This window comes from Erythrolamprus reginae, chromosome 6, assembly GCF_031021105.1.
Source record: "Erythrolamprus reginae isolate rEryReg1 chromosome 6, rEryReg1.hap1, whole genome shotgun sequence".
Taxonomy (NCBI): Eukaryota; Metazoa; Chordata; class Lepidosauria; order Squamata; family Dipsadidae; genus Erythrolamprus; species Erythrolamprus reginae.
The window spans coordinates 85,023,034-85,044,683 of record NC_091955.1 but is presented as its reverse complement, the minus strand read 5'-3'; the positions used below and the strand labels follow the sequence as shown (position 1 = coordinate 85,044,683).

At 44.8% G+C, this 21,650-nt stretch overlaps 1 protein-coding gene across 8 annotated transcripts in view; it reads left to right on the top strand.

The window, feature by feature from the left end:
• The window catches only part of MICAL3 (microtubule associated monooxygenase, calponin and LIM domain containing 3), a 286,121-nt gene that overhangs the window by 127,921 nt on the left and 136,550 nt on the right, over positions 1 to 21,650 (top strand). For all 8 annotated transcript variants that reach the window (XM_070756493.1, XM_070756490.1, XM_070756492.1 and 5 more), the window contains exons 3-8: positions 9,447 to 9,654; positions 11,012 to 11,128; positions 12,562 to 12,663; positions 14,136 to 14,291; positions 16,021 to 16,121; positions 20,122 to 20,379. In XM_070756493.1, coding sequence (XP_070612594.1) covers positions 9,447 to 9,654; positions 11,012 to 11,128; positions 12,562 to 12,663; positions 14,136 to 14,291; positions 16,021 to 16,121; positions 20,122 to 20,379 — 942 coding nt within the window. The remainder of the gene's footprint in view (positions 1 to 9,446; positions 9,655 to 11,011; positions 11,129 to 12,561; positions 12,664 to 14,135; positions 14,292 to 16,020; positions 16,122 to 20,121; positions 20,380 to 21,650) is intronic.

The window sequence follows — 21,650 nt, the reverse complement described above, 5'->3', positions numbered from 1 at the left end:
GTCCAACCACAAAAAAGGCTACCAAAACGCAGTCCTTTCGTCGCCCGGGGCGCCAGCAAGATCAAACGGCTTCCTATCAGAGATCTCCAGGTCAGTATTCCCCCCGCTTTCGTTCCCAAGGTAGGAACTCCAGGGGTAGAGGTTTTCGCTTCCAAAGGGGAGCTTCCTCTAACAGGGCTTCAAAAAAACCTAGATGGTAATCTCTCCTCTATTCCCATAGGGGGTCGCCTAGCCCATTTCGCCTCTAATTGGCGTCTCACCTCCAAGGACCCCTGGGTCATTGACACTGTTCAAACAGGCCTTCTTTTAGAATTTATTTCTCCTCCCCCTAAACGTTTTATTTCCTGCCCTTCTCCCAGGTCCTCCTCAGATTGTAACCGTATGGAGGAGGCCATTTCTCATCTATTGTCCATCAGAGCCATTCAACCGGTTCCTTCCGGTCAGAAGGGCCAAGGTTTTTACTCCATCCTATTTATGGTTCCAAAGTCATCCGGAGGTTGGAGAGCTATTTTGGATTTAAAGAAACTAAACCTATTCATCAAATATAGGAAGTTTAAGATGCACTCCTTATCTTCTATTCTGGCCGCCATTCACACGGGAGATTTCATGGTCTCCTTAGACCTCACTGAGGCCTACCTCCACATTCCTATAGCCAAATGCCACAGAAAATTTTTACGTTTTTCCTTTCAAGGCAGGCACTTCCAGTATAGGGCGATGCCATTTGGCCTTTCCTCGGCCCCTCGGGTCTTTACAAAGCTCTTGGGGTCCCTGGCGGCCTATATCCGGGCGTCTCCCATTCACATTTTATGTTATCTTGATGATATTTTGATTCATGGGAACTCCCTAGAGAAAGTGAAAACAGACCTTTCTATCACCATGTCAGTCCTTCAGGACCATGGCTTTTCCATCAACTTTGAAAAAAGCCACCTCCAACCTTCCACATCCATTTCTCACCTGGGTTCCATTATCGATTCAGAATCCTCCCAGGTTTTTCTCTCTCCCGAGAGAAAACTCAGTATAGGGGAGTTAATTTCTAACATTTTATCTAATTCTTCAGTATCCATAGTAACTCTGTCTTCCCTTTTGGGGAAGATGGTGTCATGCATAGGCATTATTCCCTGGGCTCGCCTTCATGCTAGGGAACTCCAGTGGCTCCTATTACCCTTTCAGAGATCGGGGCACAGCAACTCAAATCGGCGCATTGTCATCCCGCCAAGTGTTCGCAGATCCTTCAAGTGGTGGAAGTCTCCGGCCATGGACAAAGGATCCCCGTTCAGGTGCCCGGATCAATTTGTCATCACCACAGATGCCAGTCTATCGGGATGGGGCGCCCACGCCCAGGGGATGATAGCCCAGGGCACGTGGTCCCCGGAGGAAGCTTCCAGGCCAATCAATTGGCTAGAGTTAAGAGCCGTTTCCCTGGCTCTGAAGCATTTCTCTCCTCGCATTCCCAACCGGCACGTTCTCATTCTCACCGACAACATTGCCACAAAAAGCCATATCTGCAGACAGGGGGGCACGAGATCCAAGGCTCTCATGAGGGAGGCCCTCAAGTTAGGCCTTTGGGCGGAAAAACATCTTCGGTCGCTCCTAGCCGACCACATCTCGGGGAGCCTCAACGTCCAGGCGGACTGGCTATCTCGAGCAACGATAGACCCAGGAGAGTGGAACCTCCATCAGGACCTGTTCCATCAAATCAGCCTCAGATTCGGCCTACCAGTCCTGGATCTCTTCGCGACCAATGCGAACGCCCAACTCCCTCGCTTCTTTTCCAGATTTCCATCCCCGGGAGCGGAAGCAATCAATGCCCTCCGGAGTCCATGGCCCCCAGGCCTACTCTACGCATTTCCTCCAATTCCAATTCTCCCGGACGTGATTCACAAGGTCCTCACCGAGAGGGCCCGAGTAATCTTAATCGCCCCTCATTGGCCCCGCCGGCCCTGGTTTGCGGATCTCCAACAGCTGTCCGTCCAGGACCCTTGGCGACTCCCCGTTTCGGGGGATATGCTGCGGCAGGGGGCCTCATTCCATCCAGACCCGGAGTGGTTCCACCTCACCGCCTGGCTGTTATCAGGAGAGACTTAGAACTGCGTGGTCTTGACCCCGATTCAGTGGAGGTCATTTTAAAGGCCAGAAGGGGTTCGACCAATCGAATCTACGACCACACGTGGTCCAAGTTTCACCAGTGGTGTCTACAGGAAGGTCTCTCCCCTCTGTGCATCCCCATACACAGAATTATTTCCTTCCTTATGCAAGGCTTCCATAAAGGTCTTTCCACCAGCACCCTCCGGCGTCATCTGGCAGCCATTTCATCTGTCCTAGGGGGTCCCCGCAGACAGCCTCTCCGATCCTTCCCTGAAGTTCAGGAATTCCTCAAGGGCATAGCCAACCTCAGACCTTCCAAGGTCCACAGGTATCCATCCTGGGATTTGCCACGGGTTCTCCATTCCCTCACGCAGGCACCATACGAACCCCTAAAATCGGCGTCCCTCAGGCACCTATCCTTTAAGGTAGCATTCCTGGTGGCTATTACCTCTGCCCGACGCATTTCGGAGCTGGCTGCCCTCTCAATCAGGCAGGACCTTTGTCAATTCCATCAGGACAAGGTAGTCTTGCGACTGGACCCCACCTTCTTACCCAAGGTCAGTTCCATGTTCCACAGATCTCAGGATATTGTCCTACCTTCCTTCTGCCTCCAACGAGACCATCCCTTGGCAATTAGATGGCACACCCTGGATCTCATCAGAGCGCTGAGAATCTATATCCAACGCACAGGACCCTTTCGGAGGTCAGAAGCACTTTTTATAGCCTATCACCCCAGAGTCATGGGGTCCAAAGTGTCTTCAACAGTAATAGGCCGTTGGATCAGAGGGACTATATCTAAGGCCTATGAGTCGGCCTCCCTCTCAGTTCCAAGGAACATCACAGCGCATTCCACCAGGAGCGCAGCCACCTCGGCCGCTTGGGCGACTCAAGCCCCGTTGGAGGAGGTCTGCAAAGCAGCCACTTGGGCCTCGCCAAATTCCTTCATCAGGCACTACAAGATTGATTCTTACGCTTCAGCGGACGCTGCCTTCGGCAGAAGGGTACTCCAATCCGTTATCTCACACGATAGCAATCTAATCCCACCCTAGGGACCATCTATTGGGTATGTCCCATGTGACTGCTGGACCCGCTCCTTCAGTACGGAGAATAGGCGTTGATTGCTTACCTGAACGCCTCTTCTCGTACGGTGAGCGGGTACAGCAGTCACTTCCCGCCCTTGTATGTGTCTTCTTTACCTTTCTATATCTTCTTTCTCTAACAATGAGAGTTGAACACTACAGAGCTTCACAGCTGAGCCTAGTCTATGGATTCGCGAATTCTGGGGAAGGGGCGGATCCGGCAAGCTTTTTTAACACTAGGCTCAGTTCCACCGGATTGGACATGAGCAACCCATGTGACTGCTGTACCCGCTCACCGTACGAGAAGAGGCGTTCAGGTAAGCAATCAACGCCTATTCTCTTGAGTTGTGTAGCCTGTCTTGTACCATTGATGAATAGAGAGAAATGGCCAGCAGCTGTATTTGCTTCTATTCCTTATGTGCAGTTACAACAGGTTCCCAAGCTGTGTACGGTTCACTCTGTGCTTTGGAAACCATCTGCGCATCGTTTCTCAGAATCCAACCTTTGTAGCCTTATAGTTTCTGTTCTGGATGCCTGGTAGCGATATGTCTCTCTAAATGAAACGTATCAAGGATCATGATTCCCCCCACACACACAAATGCGGAAGACAAATGTTTTCCTTCCAAAAAAATACAGATAAAGAGGAAGAAGAAGTTCTCTTACATTTATAATGATAAGAAGAGTTGTTGAAAACAAAGGTATGGGCGGCAGATAAAAGGAACTATAAACACGACTGCTACACGAAGCACAGTGCCTTTGAAGATTAGGCTGAAAATCAACTGGAAGGGATGTTTCCAGATCTTTTTCCTATCTGTTCCTTATTATTGTTTCTCTCCTGTGGAATTTTTTAAATAGAATCATAAAGTTGGAAGGGACCTTCAAGGTCTCCTTATCCAACTTCCATTGCGTTCAGTTATGTTCCTCTTCTGGTCCTGGGATATTGGCTCCTTTTAAAAAACACCCTTTTTCTGCTAAATTAGCAGTCTTCAAAGTTGGAAACTTTAAGACTTTTGTGGATTTCAATTCACAAAATTCTCCAGCCAGCTGGCTGGGGTATTCTGGGAGTTGAAGTCCAGAGGTTTTAAAAGTTGCCAACTTTGGAGGCCTCCTGTGCTAAAATGATTGATGGAAGAGGCTTTTTAAAATGTCTGTGTCATATGTTTCTGAAAGTATTTTGGGTGTGCAAAAGGGAATGGTCTGTACAGATGGAGATCAGCTTATTTTAAAAATGTGGTGTTTGATTTACTGACCATTAATTGTAATTGTTCATTTCTCTTCTTTTATGTCCCGGGTAATCCTTGTTTGTTTGTTTAAAGAACATGAGTTACCTGCAGGGTGCGTTTGAAAAGTAATGCAATTATTTTTTTAAAAGTAATTTATTGAACAGATTTGCACAAACACTTAAAATTCTTCAAAGTACTGTCCTTGGGCCTCCACACATTTTTTCCAGCGACTCTGACATGACCAGTACGCACCCTGGAAAGCGTCTTCAGGGACCTCTCGCAAGGTCTTCGTCACGGCTGATTGGATCTCTTCCATGGATAAAAAAAGTTCCTTGCCACAATGCGCTAGGAGTCCGTGAGTTCCTGGCCAAACACTAGGTGCCAATGCCACCCCCCCACCCCCCCACCCCCCAGTCCTGGCGTCGCCCCAGCAGACTTCTTTTTGTTCCCAGCCCTGAAAGGAACCTGTTTTGGGCTTGGGAAAGTTTTGATATTGGGTGATGGGCGGATTCTGAAAAATCTCCTGTATGGTGAACTAGTGCAGGGAAAGCATCCCAGAGGGAGTCCACAGCTGCGATATAAGGTGGCGCAGCAGGTAGAGTGCTGTACTGCAGCTGACTGTAGGTCTGCAGGTCAGCGGTTCAAAATCTCATCACCGGCTCAAGGTTGACTCAGCCTTCCATCCTTCTGAGGTGGGTAAAATGAGGACCCGGATTGTGGGGGCAATATGCTGGCTCTGTTAAAAAGTGCTATTGCTAATATGTTGTAAGCCCCCCTGAGTCTAAGGAGAAGGGCGGCATAAAAATAAAATAAATAAATAAAATAAAAATAAATGAAGGGTTTTAAGTCAAAGACTGTCTCTACCTATGACTGCAGATATGGGTCGCCCTTAATAATTCTGTGAAATTAAAACTCCCCTGCAAATAAAAAATAACAGATTTAACAGATTAACAAAGTTGGAAGGGACCTTGTAGGTCTTCTAGTCCAAAATCCCCAAGGCCAAGCAGGAAACCCTACACCTTTGATAGCGGACCTACCATCGCTGAGGAGGTGGCGGCAGCTCTATGGGGCTTTGAAATGACATCAAAGCCTGCACCCAGGGAAGCGGCGCATTTTTCAAATGCGCCTCCTCCCCTACTACCACGCTGGGGACTGCCCCCCGCCGGCGAAGACAAATAAGAGACAGCCGTTACGACCACCATTGAACAGTAGCAAGAGGGGTGGAGGAGGAAGCGCGAAACGCTGCTTTGCCGCTCCCGGCCCAGACCTGGTGGTGGCGGCGGTGGGCGGGGGCCCCCTCCGCCACCCTGCTCTCTGGTCAACCTTTGAAAAGCTTGCACCAGGCTTCATTTTTTAGCGGGCTACAGCGAATGGCGCATGTTAGAGGAAACACTGCCCTACACCATTTCTGACAAATGGCGGTCCAGTCCCTTCTTGAAAGCTTCCAGTGATGAAGCTCCTACAACTTGGGAAGGCAACTTCTGTTCCATTGGTTGATTGTTCTCACTGTCAGACTAATGCAGTGATGGTGAACCTATCGTGCATGCACGAGTGCCCACACCCATAATTCAATGCGTGGGGAGGGCGAAAACAGCTTCCCCTGCCCCCCGGAGGCCCTCTGGAAGCCAAAAACACCCTCCCAGAGGCTCTGTCTGAGCCAAAAATCAACTGGCCGGCATACACATGCATGTTGGGACCTAGCTAGGGCAACAGCTCATGTGCCAGCAGATATGGCTCCACGTGCCACCTGTGGCACCCGTGCCATAGGTTCGCCATCATTGTCCTAAAAGTTTCTGTTCCATTGTTCAATTGTTCTCACTATCAAACTAGTGCAACTAAGATCGGATTTGGAACCTTTCTCCATAATTTGTTTCCCTCCATAATTTGTTTCCAGATCAGGGAATGATCTGGATAAGGGGAGTCATTCCAGAGCTATGTAATATCTGAAGTTCTATGTTTTTCTCTATTACATTGCACAGCTGTATGCCCCTATTTGACTTATTGGGTGGTGTAATTGGAGCTTCTGGACAGCTGCAGGTGGCTAACCAGATGTCACTGGAAAGAACAGAGCTAAATGTTTTTGTTTAGTTAAAATTGAAGGGGGTGCCCTTGAGAAGCAAGCTAATTTGGTGGCCTTGCTGAATTTTGAGGTGTTGTGGGGACACAGATGGGTACTTCATTTAACCCACAAACTACAAGATTCCTGGTGTTGTAAATTCAGCTTGGTTTGGTTTTAATTGTGGTGCCTGGGGATTTGCTTGAAATCTTACAGAGCAGAGGTGTCAAACTCAAGGCCCATGGGGCAGATCCAACCCGCTGGGTGTGTTATGACCTAGGCTTCCCCAAAGGATGGAGCCGACTCCACGTCGCAATAAAACCTCTTTTATTTAGTTTACAGCGAATTCCTTTCCAGCAAAGTCCCGGCCAACACTTTATTTTCCAATTACAGAACTTTATCAGGCTTGGAGAACTGTCAGACTCCACATTGTAACAGACAATACTTGGCAAGAACGCAGGAACAGATTTTCGCCCAAATGAACTAATTGTCTCCTGGAAACACCCCTCTCCTTTCGCTCCCCTTTTATTCCCTATGGGAGGGGCCATTCATCGTCCACCCGTGGCCTTAATCCCAAGTCGACCCTTGTTCCTTAGCTGTTCCTTTCATCTGGGAACTCTGCACATGCGCATACTGGGAAGAGGCTCCAGCTGTTTGTCTGCCTCGCTGACGTCTGCCTCCGGAGGCAGCAGATAACTATCATAGGGCCTTGGTTCTCTCTCTGCCTCCTGCAAAGAGCCCTTGTCCAAGCTTTTCCCAGATTCCAGACTGGCCCATGTTCCTTCCCAACATCCTCACTGTCCGAAACTGCTGCCAGCTCTGCTGGCCACTGGTGGGCCACAACAGGGTGCTTAAATCTGACCTGTGGGGCTGCCCTGGAAACAGTGACGAATTGGTCCGCGGTGCTTCTGCCAGCACAAACGGATTTCACTGGCAAAGAGTTGCAGGAGGCTGTCGCAGCTGAAAACTGAGTTTGGGAGCTCCTTTTTCCTGGCCCCCTCAAGTGCCCCAGACACGAGTGATGTTGAGCTGGCCACGCCTCCCCTGAGGTCAAACACAACCCTGATGTTGCCCTCAATGAAATCGAGCTTGACACCCCTGTTATCAAAGGTCTCCCTTGAAGTTGCAGGATTATTGTAAACTGTATTGTATAACTCAAGCAATAATCTTCTTGAGCATCTGCAATGTGTAACAGTTTTTAGGCCTCTGCCATTGAGCTATATTATTTTTATTTATTTAGTTAGTTATTTAGTTAGTTATTTAGTTAGTTTTTTAGTTAGTTATTTGGTTGGTTAGTTAGTTAGTTAGTTAGTTAGTTAGTGAGTTAAAACGTGTACAAGATACCATATTTTAGGAGTATAAGACGCACCTTAATTTGGAGGAAGGAAAATAGGGGAAAGAATCTCCTTACCAGATGTTCATCTGGCTAATATCCTTAGTCTGGTCAGCTTCAGCACATTATGTTATCTCCTGGTTAGGGCTTTAAAAAAACCTTATTCAGAAAGAGTAACTATAAAAGAACTTGCAAGCCAGTAAGAACTGGGAAAATCATTAGCACCTGGTTAGAGCTGGAAAGAAACATTCAGAGCAAGTAGAGCAATTAAAAAAAACCTGCAAAGACTTAGGGCTTGGAAAACATTCTTTGCAAAGAGTAACAGTGAAAGAGTTTGCAAGCCGGTAAGAGCTGGGAACATTGTTAGCACCTGGTTAGGGCTGGGAAAAAACATTGGGAGCAAGTTAGAGCAATGAAAAAACCCGTGCAAAGACTTAGGGCTTGGAAAACATTCTTTACAAAGAGTAACAATGAAAGAATCTGCAAGGTAAAAGTTGGGAAGATTGTTAGCACCTAGTTAGGGCTGGAAAAAAGAAGCTTCGGGAAAAAAAGCTACATTCAGAATATAAAACACACCTGAATTTTCAGCCTCTTTTAGGGAGGAAAAAGGTGTGTCTTTTACTCCAAAAAATAGGTATGGTATAAGCATAAACAAAAGTAAAATAGGTATAAGTAAATTTTGACAGTAGGACAGAGATGGTAGGCACAATGGTGCGCTCCCAAAATACCAAAATACCCTGATGTCTGGAAATCCAGTAATTGCTTATTTGGAATCCCATCTGTTTCTGTGCCAAATGGATTACAAGTTGTAAGGACTGCATTTCTTTTGCAAAGCGGTTTAGGCATGCAGGTAGCATTAACTGTTTCTAACTTAGCTAATCCATGCTGTAGTGGAAATTGTGATCTGAAATCCTGAGATTTCCTAATACAGTAATACCTCGTCTTCCCGGGGGAGGTTTGTAAGACGAAAAGTTTCTAAGACAAAACATTGTTTCCCATAGGAAACATTGTAAGATCAATTAATCCGTGCGACAAAAAAAAAAACAACGCAAAAAAACGCCGCCGCTTGGCTGTCACCTTTTGAAACAGCCGGGGGGCTTCTCAGCGTCCTCCTGAACCCGAACGCCAAACCCGAACTTCCGGGTTCGGCATTTGGGAGGCCGCCGAGAAGCCCCGCCGCCCGGCTGTCGTCTTTTGAAACAGCCGGGGGGTCTTCTCGGCGGCCTCCTGAACGCCGAACCCGGAAGTTCGGTTTTGGTGTTCCGGTTCAGGAAGACGCTGAGAAGCCCCCCGGCTGTTTCAAAAAGCGACAGCCGGGTGGCGGGGTTTCTTGGCGGCGGCGGCAGCAGGTTCGTAAGAAGGAAAAAGTTCGTAAGAAGAGGCAAAAAATTTCTGAACCCCGGGTTCGTATCTCGGGTTGTTCGTAAGACGAGGGATTCGTATCATGAGGTACCACTGTACAGGTAAACAGAGCTTTTAAAATGACTAGCTTTGTTGTTATTGTAAATGTGTGCACTGAAGCAGTGACACTGTTTTGCAACAATAAGCCTGGAAAAGTTATTTTAGGACACATATTTTTCACTAACTGCTTTAATGCCTTCCTAGTTTCTGGTGCATCAAAAGCCTGTTTGTTTGTACATAATAATGCTGATTCTCCCCTTCTCTTTTAGTGTCTCATTATTGGGGCTGGACCCTGTGGCCTTCGGACAGCCATTGACCTCTCCTTTTTAGGAGCAAAAGTGGTGGTGATAGAAAAGCGTGATGCCTTCTCCCGCAACAATGTCCTGCATCTGTGGCCATTCACCATTCACGACTTGAGAGGCCTTGGCGCCAAAAAGTTCTATGGCAAATTTTGTGCAGGAGCCATCGACCATATCAGTAAGGACTGTTTACAAGTGGAAGGGATGGATAACGTGTGATGTTACCATAGTAAAGGACAAATGGATTGTGTCAGGGTTTTTCACGGACGAGGTCGTCTTAAGAAAGAGATGCTAGTGCAGTGATGGTGAATCTATGGCATGGGTGCCACAGGTGGCACGCGGAGCCATGTCTGTTGGCACCCATTTATTTATTATTTATTTATTTTATTTATTGGATTTGTATGCTGCCCCTCTCCGAAGACTCGGGGCGGCTAACAGCGACAATAAAACAGCGTACAATAGTAATTTGGTATTAGAAATGATTAAAAATCCATTAATATAAAAACCAAACATACATACATACATACCATGCATAGAATTGTAAAGGCCTAGGGTGAAGGGAATATCTCAGTTCCCCCATGCCTGGCGGCAGAGGTGGGTTTTAAGTTGTTTACGAAAGGCAAGGAGGGTGGGGGCAGTTCTAATCTCTGGGGAGAGTTGGTTCCAGAGGGCCGGGGCTGCCACAGAGAAGGCTCTTCCCCTGGGTCCCGCCAGGCGACATTGCTTAGTTGACGGGACCCGGAGAAGATCCACTCTGTGGGACCTAACTGGTCGCTGGGATTCGTGCAGTAGAAGGCGGTCCCTGAGGTAATCTCCCGACTATCATGATTAAATGGAACAGAACTTGGAATACAGTGTTCCCTCGAGTTTCGCGGGGGATGCGTTCTGAGACCGCCCGCAAAAGTCGAATTTTCGCGAAGTAGAGATGCGGAAGTAAATACACCATTTTTGACTATGGACAGTATCACAAGCCATCCTTTAACACTTTAAACCCCTAAATTACTATTTCCCATTCCCTTAACAACCATTTACTCACCATTATTACTGGTACTCACCATTGAACAAGACACTTAGTGATCCAGATATTTATAAACATCATTATTTATTAACAATAATTATTTTTTTGTTATTTATTTGCAAAAAATATTAATTTGGTGATGATGTATGACATCATCGGGCTGGAAAAACCGTGGTATAGAAAAAAACCGCGAAGTATTTTTTAGTTAATATTTTTTGAAAAACCGTGGTATAGGCTATTCGCGAAGTTCGAATCCGCAAAAATCGAAGGAACACTGTAGTTTTGTTTCGTCTGATTTATGGCCAGTTCCATTTGGAACTTAGTTTGGAAAGTTCTTCTTTCCAAAGTAAAAGTAAAAGAGTTTAAAAAAAAGCATTTTCAGGTGCTTTTAATCATTTTGTTGACGAGATTACAGTTTAAATGACAAGCTCTTCCACAGATCTTGGAAATGTGCAGCTGTTGCATGAATTGTGAAGAATGTGTTGTCTTCATTATGATCTATGCTTCTGTTTCTCAGGTATTCGTCAGCTTCAGCTGATACTCTTGAAGGTCTCCTTAATTCTCGGTGTTGAGATCCATGTCAATGTAGAATTTCAAGGTCTTCTCTGTCCTCCTGAGGACCAGGAGAATGAGAGTAAGTAGGGTTGGCATTGATAGCAAACTCTGGGTGGAATTCTTGCTCTTTGTACAATGTCTAGGGGTGAAATCCAGCAGGTTCTGACAGGTTCTGGAGAACCAATAGCAGAAATTTTGAGTAGTTTGGAGAACTGGCAGATACCACCTCTGGCTGGTCCAAAGTTGGGAATGGAGATTTTGCAGTATCTTTCCCCGGCCACACCCACCAAGCGATGCCCACAGAACTGGTAGTACTCTAAGGAATTACTTTTGTACAGGTAGCCCTGGACTTATGACTGCAATTGAGCCCAAAATTTATGTTGCTAAGTGAAAAATTTGCTAAGTAAAGCTATGCTGGTTTGTTTTGGGACTTATTATTTTTCTTTTTCACTGGTATTGTGCTAGACTGGGCTTTTATAATCTTGCTTTTCAAATGGTCATGTTACTTTTTTCAGTGCCATTGTAACATCAAATGGTCACTAAATGTTGTAAGTCGAGGACTACCTGTATAAGGCAGCATGATGGCTCAGTGATTAAGACTTTGAGCATTGCTCAACAAGGTGAGCTCCCATCTGCAGCCTAATTCCTGCCAACCTAGCAGCTTGAAAGCATTCAATTGCAAGTAGATTAATAGCTACCACTTTGGTGGGAAGGCAAGGATGCTCCATAACAACATGCTGGCCACATCACTACAAAAATGTCTTCAGACAATGCTGGTTAAAAGGCCCTTGAAATGGAGATGAACACTGCCCCCTATCGTCAGCAACCGCTAGCAGACTAAAATCCACAGGGACATCAGGGATAATCAAACCATCATAAGTAGTGACTGTATGCGACTAATCCACTTTACAGATACAGTAGTATCTCTACCTACAAACGCCTCTACTTACAAACTATTCTAGATAAGAACTGGGTGTTCAAGATTTTTTTTTTGCCTCTTCTCAAGAACCATTTTCCACTTACAAACCCGAGCCTCCAAAATTGTAACCGGAAAAGGCAGGGAGAAGCCTCCAAGGGGCCTCTCGAGGAATCTCATGGGAGGAAACAGGGCCGGAAAAGGTGGGGAGAAGCCTCCTTGGGACCTTTCTAGGAATCTCGTGGGAGGAAACAGGGCTAGAAAAGGCGGGGAGAAGCCTCCATGGGGCCTCTCTAGGAATCTCCTAGGAGGACACAGGGCCTCCACCCTCCCTGTGGTTTCCCCAATCACACATATTATTTGCTTTTACATTGATTCCTATGGGAAACATTGCTTCTTCTTACAAACTTTTCTATTTAAAAACCTGGTCATGGAACTAATTAAGTTCATAAGTAGAGGTACCACTGTATAATGAAATCTTTAACTTCCCATGCTGGTACTGAAAGGCCCAGTTAAATATTTCCTGAGTGTTCAATCTATTTATATGTCTCTATCTATTTTTGTGCATGCTGTGTCAATCTATAATTTATCCACAGGGATAGGTTGGCGTGCACAAGTCCATCCAAAAACCCATCCTGTATCAGAGTACGAGTTTGATGTGATAATTGGAGGGGATGGAAGGCGAAATACTTTGGAAGGTAACTGTTGCTGATGTTTATACTGATGTGTAGGGCTTGCCTGCAACCCAGCTATTGCCAGGTTAGCCCTACTGGTAGAGGATGATGGGAAAAGAAGTCTATCACAGAGGCAAGACTTCTGTAGCCTCTGCTTATTACTGTATTGTGCTGTTTTCTTGTGGCTCTTTATCCTGGGAGACATTTTAATGAGAATAAATTATATTAGATACGTAGACTGTGTGTTCAAGCAAGTTATTTGCATACAAGAGATGCCTTATTAAGTACTTTTCCAGTTTTATGCCTTAGATCAGTGTTTTTCAACCAGTGTGCCGAGGCACACTAGTGTGCCGTGAGACATGGTCAGGTGTGCCGCAAAGCTCAGAGAGAGAAAGAAAGCAAGAGAGAGAGAAAGAAAGCAAGAGAGAGAGAGAGAGAAGGAAAGCAAAAGAGAGGAAGAGCGACGAGAGAGAAAGAGAACAAGAGAGAGAGAGAAAGCAAGAGAGAGAGAAAGAGAACAAGAGAAAGAAAGCAAGAGAGAGAGAGAGAAAGCAAGAGAGAGAGAGAAAGAGAGGGAGGGAAGGAGAGAGAGAGAAAGACATAGAGGAAGGTAGGGAGAGAGAGAGAAAGAGCAAAAAAGAGAGGAAGGAAGAGAAAGGGGATGGGGAGAGAAAAAGAAAGAGGAAGGAAGGGAGAGAAAGAGGGAGAGAGAAATAGAGTGAAAGGGAGGAAGAGAGAGAGAGAAAAAAATTTTGTCCAAACTTTTTTTAGCCCCACCCCACCCCGCTCAATGTGCCCCAGGGTTTCGTAAATGTAAAAAATGTGCCGCGGCTCAAAAAAGGTTGAAAATCACTGCCTTAGATAATGGAGCTGGGAAAAGAATTTTTAGCTAAGACCTTCCAGAATTGTTATCAGGCAGCATTGAGAAAGGCCAGACAAAGTGATGACTTAACTAAGTGTGGAATTGTTTGGATTATACTTTTTCTGCAATGTTTCATTTGTTTATCTGTCCCCCCCCCCCCAAAAATAAAAAAAAATCCATAACTCTTTGTACATTACTTTGTACATATTTTATTTATTTTTATTTTATTCATTTGTCCAATACACAAATACATAGGAAGAAAAATAGACATATAGTAATATATATAAGGGTAAAAGTGAACTTAGAGGAGAGGATATATGAAAGGAAGAGAATATATATGATAGGTGAAAGAAAGGAAAGACAATTGGACAGGGGACGAAAGGCACACCAGTGCACTTATGTACGCCCCTTACTGGCCTCTTAGGAACCTGGAGAGGTCAATCGTGGAGAGTCTAAGGGAGAAATGTTGGGGGTTAGTACAGTTTCATTTGGAGGGGAGAAAATTAAATACATGGTTGGTTACTTTAGACATAGAACTAAAGTCATCTTATGTATTCATTAAACTTCTTTTTTTTCTCAGACAGTGGATTTGAAAATTGGGGCCTATTTTTTCATGGTGTGATTTGCTCTGTAGGGTTTCGGCGAAAAGAGTTTCGTGGGAAGCTGGCGATTGCCATTACGGCAAACTTTATCAACCGGAATACCACAGCGGAGGCCAAGGTTGAAGAGATCAGTGGCGTGGCTTTCATTTTCAACCAGAAGTTTTTTCAGGATCTTCGAGAAGCTACTGGTTTGTAGACTTGATTGATCGCTGAAAACAAGCAACCGTTATCTCATTCTGTCTTTGATCCAGGGATGCTCTTAGCCCATGAGTGTCAAACTTGCGGGGTCATGTTGCTGTTGTGTGACGTTTTTGTAATTTTTTCCCCGATCGCGGAGCTGGGGTGGGCATGGCCTGGTTATGACACATCTGGTCTGTGGGCCACCAATTTGACACTCCTGTCCTAGCATATGAATTTATCTATCTATCTATCTATCTATCTATCTATCTATCTATCTATCTATCTATCTATCTATCTATCTATCTATTAGATTTGTATGCCGCCCCTTTCCGTAGACTTGGGGCGGCTCACAACACAATAAAAACAGTTCATGACAAATTTAATAATTTACAATTTAAAATATTTTTAAAAACCCATTATTAAGCAGACATACATACAAGCATACCATACATAAATTGTATAGGACCGGGGGAGATATCTCAGTTCCCCCATGCCTGACGACAAAGGTGGGTTTTAAGGAGTTTACAAAAGGCAAGGAGGGTAGGGGCAGTTCTAATCTCTGGGGGGGAGCTGGTTCCAGAGAGTCGGGGCCGCCACAGAGAAGGCTCTTCCCCTGGGGCCCGCCAACCGACATTGTTTAGTTGACGGGACCCGTAGAAGGCCCACTCCGTGGGACCTAATCGGTCGCTGGGATTCCTGCGGCAGAAGGCGGTCTCAGAGATATTCTGGTCCGATGCCATGAAGGGCTTTAAAGGTCATAACCAACACTTTGAATGCTCTGAGTTTTACAGTTTGAAGGGGATGAATTAAAAGAAGTAGGTTTTACAACCTGTTTTCTTTCTGCATTCATGGCAACTAGATCTTCGCAAATAGAACAGTTTTCCCAGCACGCAAAGCAATTTTCTGGGCTCAACCGCCAAAGCAATTGGACATGCCTGGAAGGAGATGATTCTGCTCTGACCATTTAAAAGGAGGAGCTTCCTAATTTATGCTTTCAGAAGCCCTTCTTTTGAAGGACAGCCAAGAATTAATAATCAGTGTCATAATAATGAATCATCCAGTATTGGAGTGGAAAGAATTTTAAAGAGAAATCTGACCTTGTGAGTTATGTTCTAAATGATCTTTTGAACCTGAGTGGACAAGCATTATTATTATTATTATTATTATTATTATTATTATTATTATTATTTATTAGATTTGTATGCCGCCCCTCTCCGCAGACTCGGGGCGGCTCACAACAATAATAAAACAATATACAGAGAACAAATCTAATATTTAAAAATCTAAAAGCCCATTATTTAAAAGAACATACAACACAAGCATACCATACATAAAGCTATATAGGCCTGGGGGAGATGTCTCAATTCCCCCATGCCTGATGGCAGAGGTGGGTTTTAAGGAGTTTGTGAAAGACAAGGAGGGTGGGGGCAATCCTAATCTCCGGGGGGAGCTGCTTCCAGAGGGTCGGGGTCACCACAGAGAAGGCTCTTCCCCTGCGTCCCACCAGACATTGTTTAGTTGACGGGACCCGGAGAAGGCCCACTCTGTGGGACCTAACTGGTCACTGGGATTCGTGCGGCAGAAGGCAGTCCCGGAGATATTCTGGTCCGATGCCATAAAGCATGCTAAGTTGACATGCATTTCTACTATTGGTGGCAATGTTTAACTCGTTTTTCTGATTTGGACTGAAACACTTACCTGTTCCTTGAGTCTTGAACTTTCTTGATTCCATTTTAGGCATTGATCTAGAGAACATTGTCTACTACAAAGATGATACCCACTATTTTGTCATGACTGCCAAAAAACAGAGCCTGCTGGACAAAGGAGTCATATTACATGTAAGTGCGCTCATTGAAATCTCAGTTATACCCGGGCAAGGAAGCCACTGACCTGCTTTAAAAAGGTTAAGGGGATCATAATATTAGATTCAGAACAGATTGTAATGAACAATCATCCATGATCAAAACATTTAAATATGTTAAAAGGTTAAATAAGGTTCAGGAAGGAAGTGTTTTTAATAGGAAAGTGAACACAAGAACAAGGGGACACAATCTGAAGTTAGTTGGAGGAAAGATCAAAAGCAACGTGAGAAAATATTATGTCACTGAAAGAGTAGTAGATCCTTGGAACAAACTTCCAGCAGACGTGGTAGGTAAATCCACAGTAACTGAATTTAAACATGCCTGGGATAAACATATATCCATTGTAAGATACAATACAGGAAATAGTATAAGGGCAGACTAGGTGGACCATGAGGTCTTTTCCTGCCGTCAGTCTTCTATGTTTCTATGTTTCTGTTCTGCTAAAGGAAATACCTTACAGCAGTGTTTCTCAAATAGTGGGGAGACACACACACACCCCGGGGGGACCTGTGGAGCAATACCAGGAGAGGCGCATGACCCCAGGAAACGTGCTTTTTTTGCCACAGGGAATAGGGGTGTTGTGCACCAAACAATAGCACACAGCACAGAGTAGGAGATATGCATATAACAAACCCTTAAGAGACGCAATGGAAAAATATTTAACAGGGATGAAAAGAAAGAAGGAGAGATAATGAGATAAACGTAAGTCTCCTGAAGGCTAAGACAAGGAAATATGACAAAGCATATGTAGCACTTTATTTATTTATTTTATTTATTTATTGGATTTGTATGCCGCCCCTCTCCGCAGACTCGGGGCGGCTAACTACAGTAATAAAAAAGAGCATGTAACAATCCAATACTAAACAACTAAAAAAACCCTTATTATAAAACCAAACATACATACAATCATACCATGCATAAAATTGTAAGGCCTAGGGGGAAAGAATATCTCAGTTCCCCCATGCCTGATGGCAGAGGTGGATTTTAAGAAGCTTACGAAAGGCAAGGAGGGTGGGGGCAATTCTAATCTCTGGGGGGAGTTGGTTCCAGAGGGCCGGGGCCGCCACAGAGAAGGCTCTTCCCCATGGGTCCCGCCAGACGACATTGTTTAGTTGATGGGACCCGGAGAAGACCCACTCTGTGGGACCTAACTGGTCGCTGGGATTTGTGCAGCAGAAGGCGGTCCCTGAGATAATCTGGTCCGGTACCATGAAGGGCTTTATAGGTCATAACCAACACTTTGCTTCACCGTGACTACGGTGGGAGACAAGGAAAGACCAGTATGTTTACTGTGTCAAAAAATGTTGGCAGCGGACAGCATGAAGCCCCTTGAGTTTTTTCAGCAGAAACGTGCCGAATATTGCAAACAATCGTCCCGGTGGAGAGGGGGGTGGGCGGGCGTGAAATGCTTACTTCTTCCTAGGGGGGACGTAACAGAAAATAATTGAGAAACACTGCCTTACAGTAACAAGGAATATTTGGATAACATCCTTTTGTTTTAAGATAGTCATTGTGAAATCAGTTGTCCTGGATAACTACAGTGATACCTCGTCTTACAAACGCCTCGTCATACAAACTTTTCGAGATACAAACCCGGGGTTTAAGATTTTTTTGCCTCTTCTTACAAACTATTTTCACCTTACAAACCCACTGCCGCCACTGGGATGCCCCGCCTCCGGACTTCCGTTGCCAGCGAAGCGCCCGTTTTTGCACTGCTGGGATTCCCCTGAGCCTCCCCTCCATGGGAAACCCCACCTCCAGACTTCCACGTTTTTGCGATGCTGCAGGGGAATCCCAGCAGTGCAAAAATGGGCGCTTCGCTGGCAACGGAAGTCCGGAGGTGGGGTTTCCCAGCGAGGGGAGCCTCAGCGAAGTCACAGCATCACAAAAACATGGAAGTCCAGAGGTGGGGTTTTGAGGACTTCCGTGTTTTTGTGATGCTGCAATTTCACTGATGCTCCCTTCACTGGGAAACCCCACCTCCGGACTTCCGTTGCCAGCGAAGCGCTCATTTTTGCGATGCTGGGATTCCCCTGCAGCATCGTCCAGAGGTAGGGTTTCCCATGGAGAGGAGCCTCAGGGGTATCCCAGCAGCGCAAAAACGGGCGCTTCGGCTGGCAAAAGGAGTGAATTTTGGGCTTGCATGCATTAATCCCTTTTCCATTGGTTCCTATGGGAAACATTGTTTCGTCTTACAAACTTTTAACCTTAAGAACCTCGTCCAGGAACCAATTAAGTTTGTAAGACAAGGTATCACTGTATATCCTTTTGATTTATTACGAACAGTAGAATTTTAATACAATCTTAGGTTGGTTGCCAGCTTGTTCCAAGCCTGGAGGGCTTCCTCCTGCAAAAGCTTCGAACAATGAATTGCATCCGTTTTTCTTTCTCTGGAGGGACGTACAGATTTGTTGTGGGTCACAAAATAATCACAACAGGGAACGATCGAGGAGCAGATTAAGGAAGATGCATCTACTTCCACTCTTGTTCACCAGCAATTGATGCATTTCATATTTTTGTATGAATACGAAATGCTGTGCAAATCAAACTGACAGTTCAGTGAAAAATCTGAACGCTGAAAGCAATTCCGTTGCAGGGATGCACCAAATCCATCTCAAATGTCAATATATTGTGCTACCAATAATCCATCCATCCAGTCAGATTTTGAATCATCTCCTTTGTACTTTCTGTTCCTCGAAGGAACATTGGCCCATCTTCTAACTACGTGGGTTATTGATTTGGACAGACTTGGCACCAGTACAGGTGGTCCTCGACTTACAACCAAAAGTGAGCCCAAAATTTCCATTGCTAAGCAACAGTTGTTAAATGAGTTGTGTCCCATTTTGCAACCGTTTTTTGCCCCAGTTGTTAAACGAATCACTGCCATTGTTAACGGAATCATGCAGTTGTTAAAAAGAATCTTGCTTGTTGGTAACTGGGAAGCTGGGAAGGTTACAAATAGTGGTCATAGGATCCTAGGAGAGTGCAACTGTTATAAATATATACCAGTTGCCAAGCATCCAAATTTTGATCACATGACCATCAGGATGGCGCAACAGTTCTAAGTGTGAAAACTGGTCATAAGTCAATTTTTCCCCAGTGTCAACGTAACTCTGAACAGTCACTATTTATTTATTTGTTTGTTTGTTTATTAGATTATATAAAAAGACAATGTGAACAAATCTAATATTTAAAAACAATCTAAAAAACCCCAATTTAAAGAACCACTCATACATACAAGCATACCATGTATAAATTCTATAAGCCTAGGGGGAAGGGAAATTTCAATTCCCCCATGCCTGACGACAGAGGTGGGTTTTAAGGAGCTTGCAAAAGGCAAGGAGGGTGGGGGCAACTCTGATATCTGGGGGGAGCTGGTTCCAGAGGGTCGGGGCCGCCACAGAGAAGGCTCTTCTCCTTGGTCCCGCCAAACGACATTGCTAACCGGTCGCTGGGATTCATGCGGCAGAAGGTGGTCCCGGAGATAAGTGAATGGTCATAAGTCAAGTACTATCCGTCATTCAGTACATAGCTCCTGTACTATATCTTCAGTCCATCATTCCTGGTTCGTTATTCTCTGAATTATTATAACTCTGAATCTGACCTGACTGAAGCCATTTTGGAGCTTAGTGTTGCTGGGGGATAGGGAAGGGGGAATAGGGATAATGGGTGGGTGGATATTGTAGCCAAAACAAAATACTTTCTCTTGGGAACCAAGGACATTCTCCTACCTGGTCAAAGGAAGGCGGAGCGATGTCACCGAGTAACCAGACTGCACCTTTATTGGACCATGTGACTGTTTGGGGAGGGGGATAAACTTTTACATTTAATTAGATGAAAATCACAGGGAACTTTCAAAGGTGATTTTCATCAGAACTGGGCCAATATGTCTTTGAGGAATTTGCCTGCCTGGGAGTCTCCTTCGCTCTCTGTTTATTATTTGGAACCCTGACCTCGTTTTCATTTTGCCTGGCAGGATTATGCCGACACAGAACTTCTACTGTCGCGAGGGAATGTGGACCAAGAGGCTCTGCTCAGCTACGCCAGGGAAGCTGCTGACTTCTCAACTAATCAGCAGCTGCCATCGCTGAACTTTGCCATCAACCACTACGGGCAGCCCGACGTCGCAATGTTTGACTTCACGTGCATGTATGCCTCGGAGAATGCAGCCATGGTTCGGGAATTGAATGGCCACCCGTTGCTTGTGGCATTGGTGGGGGACAGTTTGTTAGAGGTTTGTTCTTCCTCAATCTGTTTCTTTCTTCTGTTTTATTTTCGTTTTTAAATTTTCTGCTAATATTTATAGGCCATAGGTTTCAAACCCACCGTGTCACATTCCCACACGAGAAGTATCGCACTGTTTTTTCCCTTTGCAGAGCTGGGGTGGCCATGGCCTGTGTATGACACAAATTATTATTATTATTATTATTATTATTATTATTATTATTATTATTATTTATTGGATTTGTATGCCGACCCTCTCCATGGACTCGGGGCGGCTAACAACAGTGACAATGTTAGATTTGTGCCATTATAATATTGTTTTTATCGTTGTTGTGAGCCGCCCCGGGTCTTCAGAGAGGGGCGGCATACAAATCTAATAAATTGAATTAAATTGAATTGAATTGAATTGGTCTACTGGCTGCCAGTTTGATACCCCTAATGTTGGCTAAAATGGTAAACAGGCACCATTTCAAAGTACCATCATATAGGCTTTTTTTTTTTTCTGAGGAGAAATGTCGAAGGACTTAAAATGGAGGGAAGTGGAGGAGTTTTATTCCAGTTTTCCAGGCTAGGATTTTTAAAATGTAGAAAATACTGAAAATGATGTTTTTAAGGGGGGGAAATGAAATTGAGTGTAGAGATAGATTTCGGCAGCCCAGTTACTCACTTACGAATATATATCTATCTTAGTCATTCTGCTTGTCTAAAATCTGTTTTTGCACACGAAATACAATAGTCTTTGACTTACAATCAGAATTGAGACTGAATTTCAGTTATAAGTTGATGTGGTTGTAAGTCATATCATGACATGATCAGACCCAATTTATGACAATTGTTACAAATCATATGGTTATTAAAATCCAGATTTCTCCAGTGAACACACTTAGCAGGATTTTTTGTGCATGCAGTGGTATGGTACAACAGCTTTAAGTGCAAGTACAGATTGTGAAGCAATGTTTACAAGGCCACTGCAACTTTAAACCACTATTAATGAATGGTCATAACATGAGAACTACTTGTATAGTAGTAGGGAAAGCAAGTAGGATGCTTGGCTGCATACCCAGAGGTATAACAAGCAGGAAGAGGGAGATTATGATCCCGCTATATAGAGTGCTGGTGAGACCACATTTGGAATACTACTGTGTTCAGTTCTGGAGACCTCACCTACAAAAAGATATTGACAAAATTGAACGGGTCCAAAGACGGGCTACAAGAATGGTGGAAGGTCTTAAGCATAAAACGTATCAGGAAAGACTTAATGAACTCAATCTATAGTCTGGA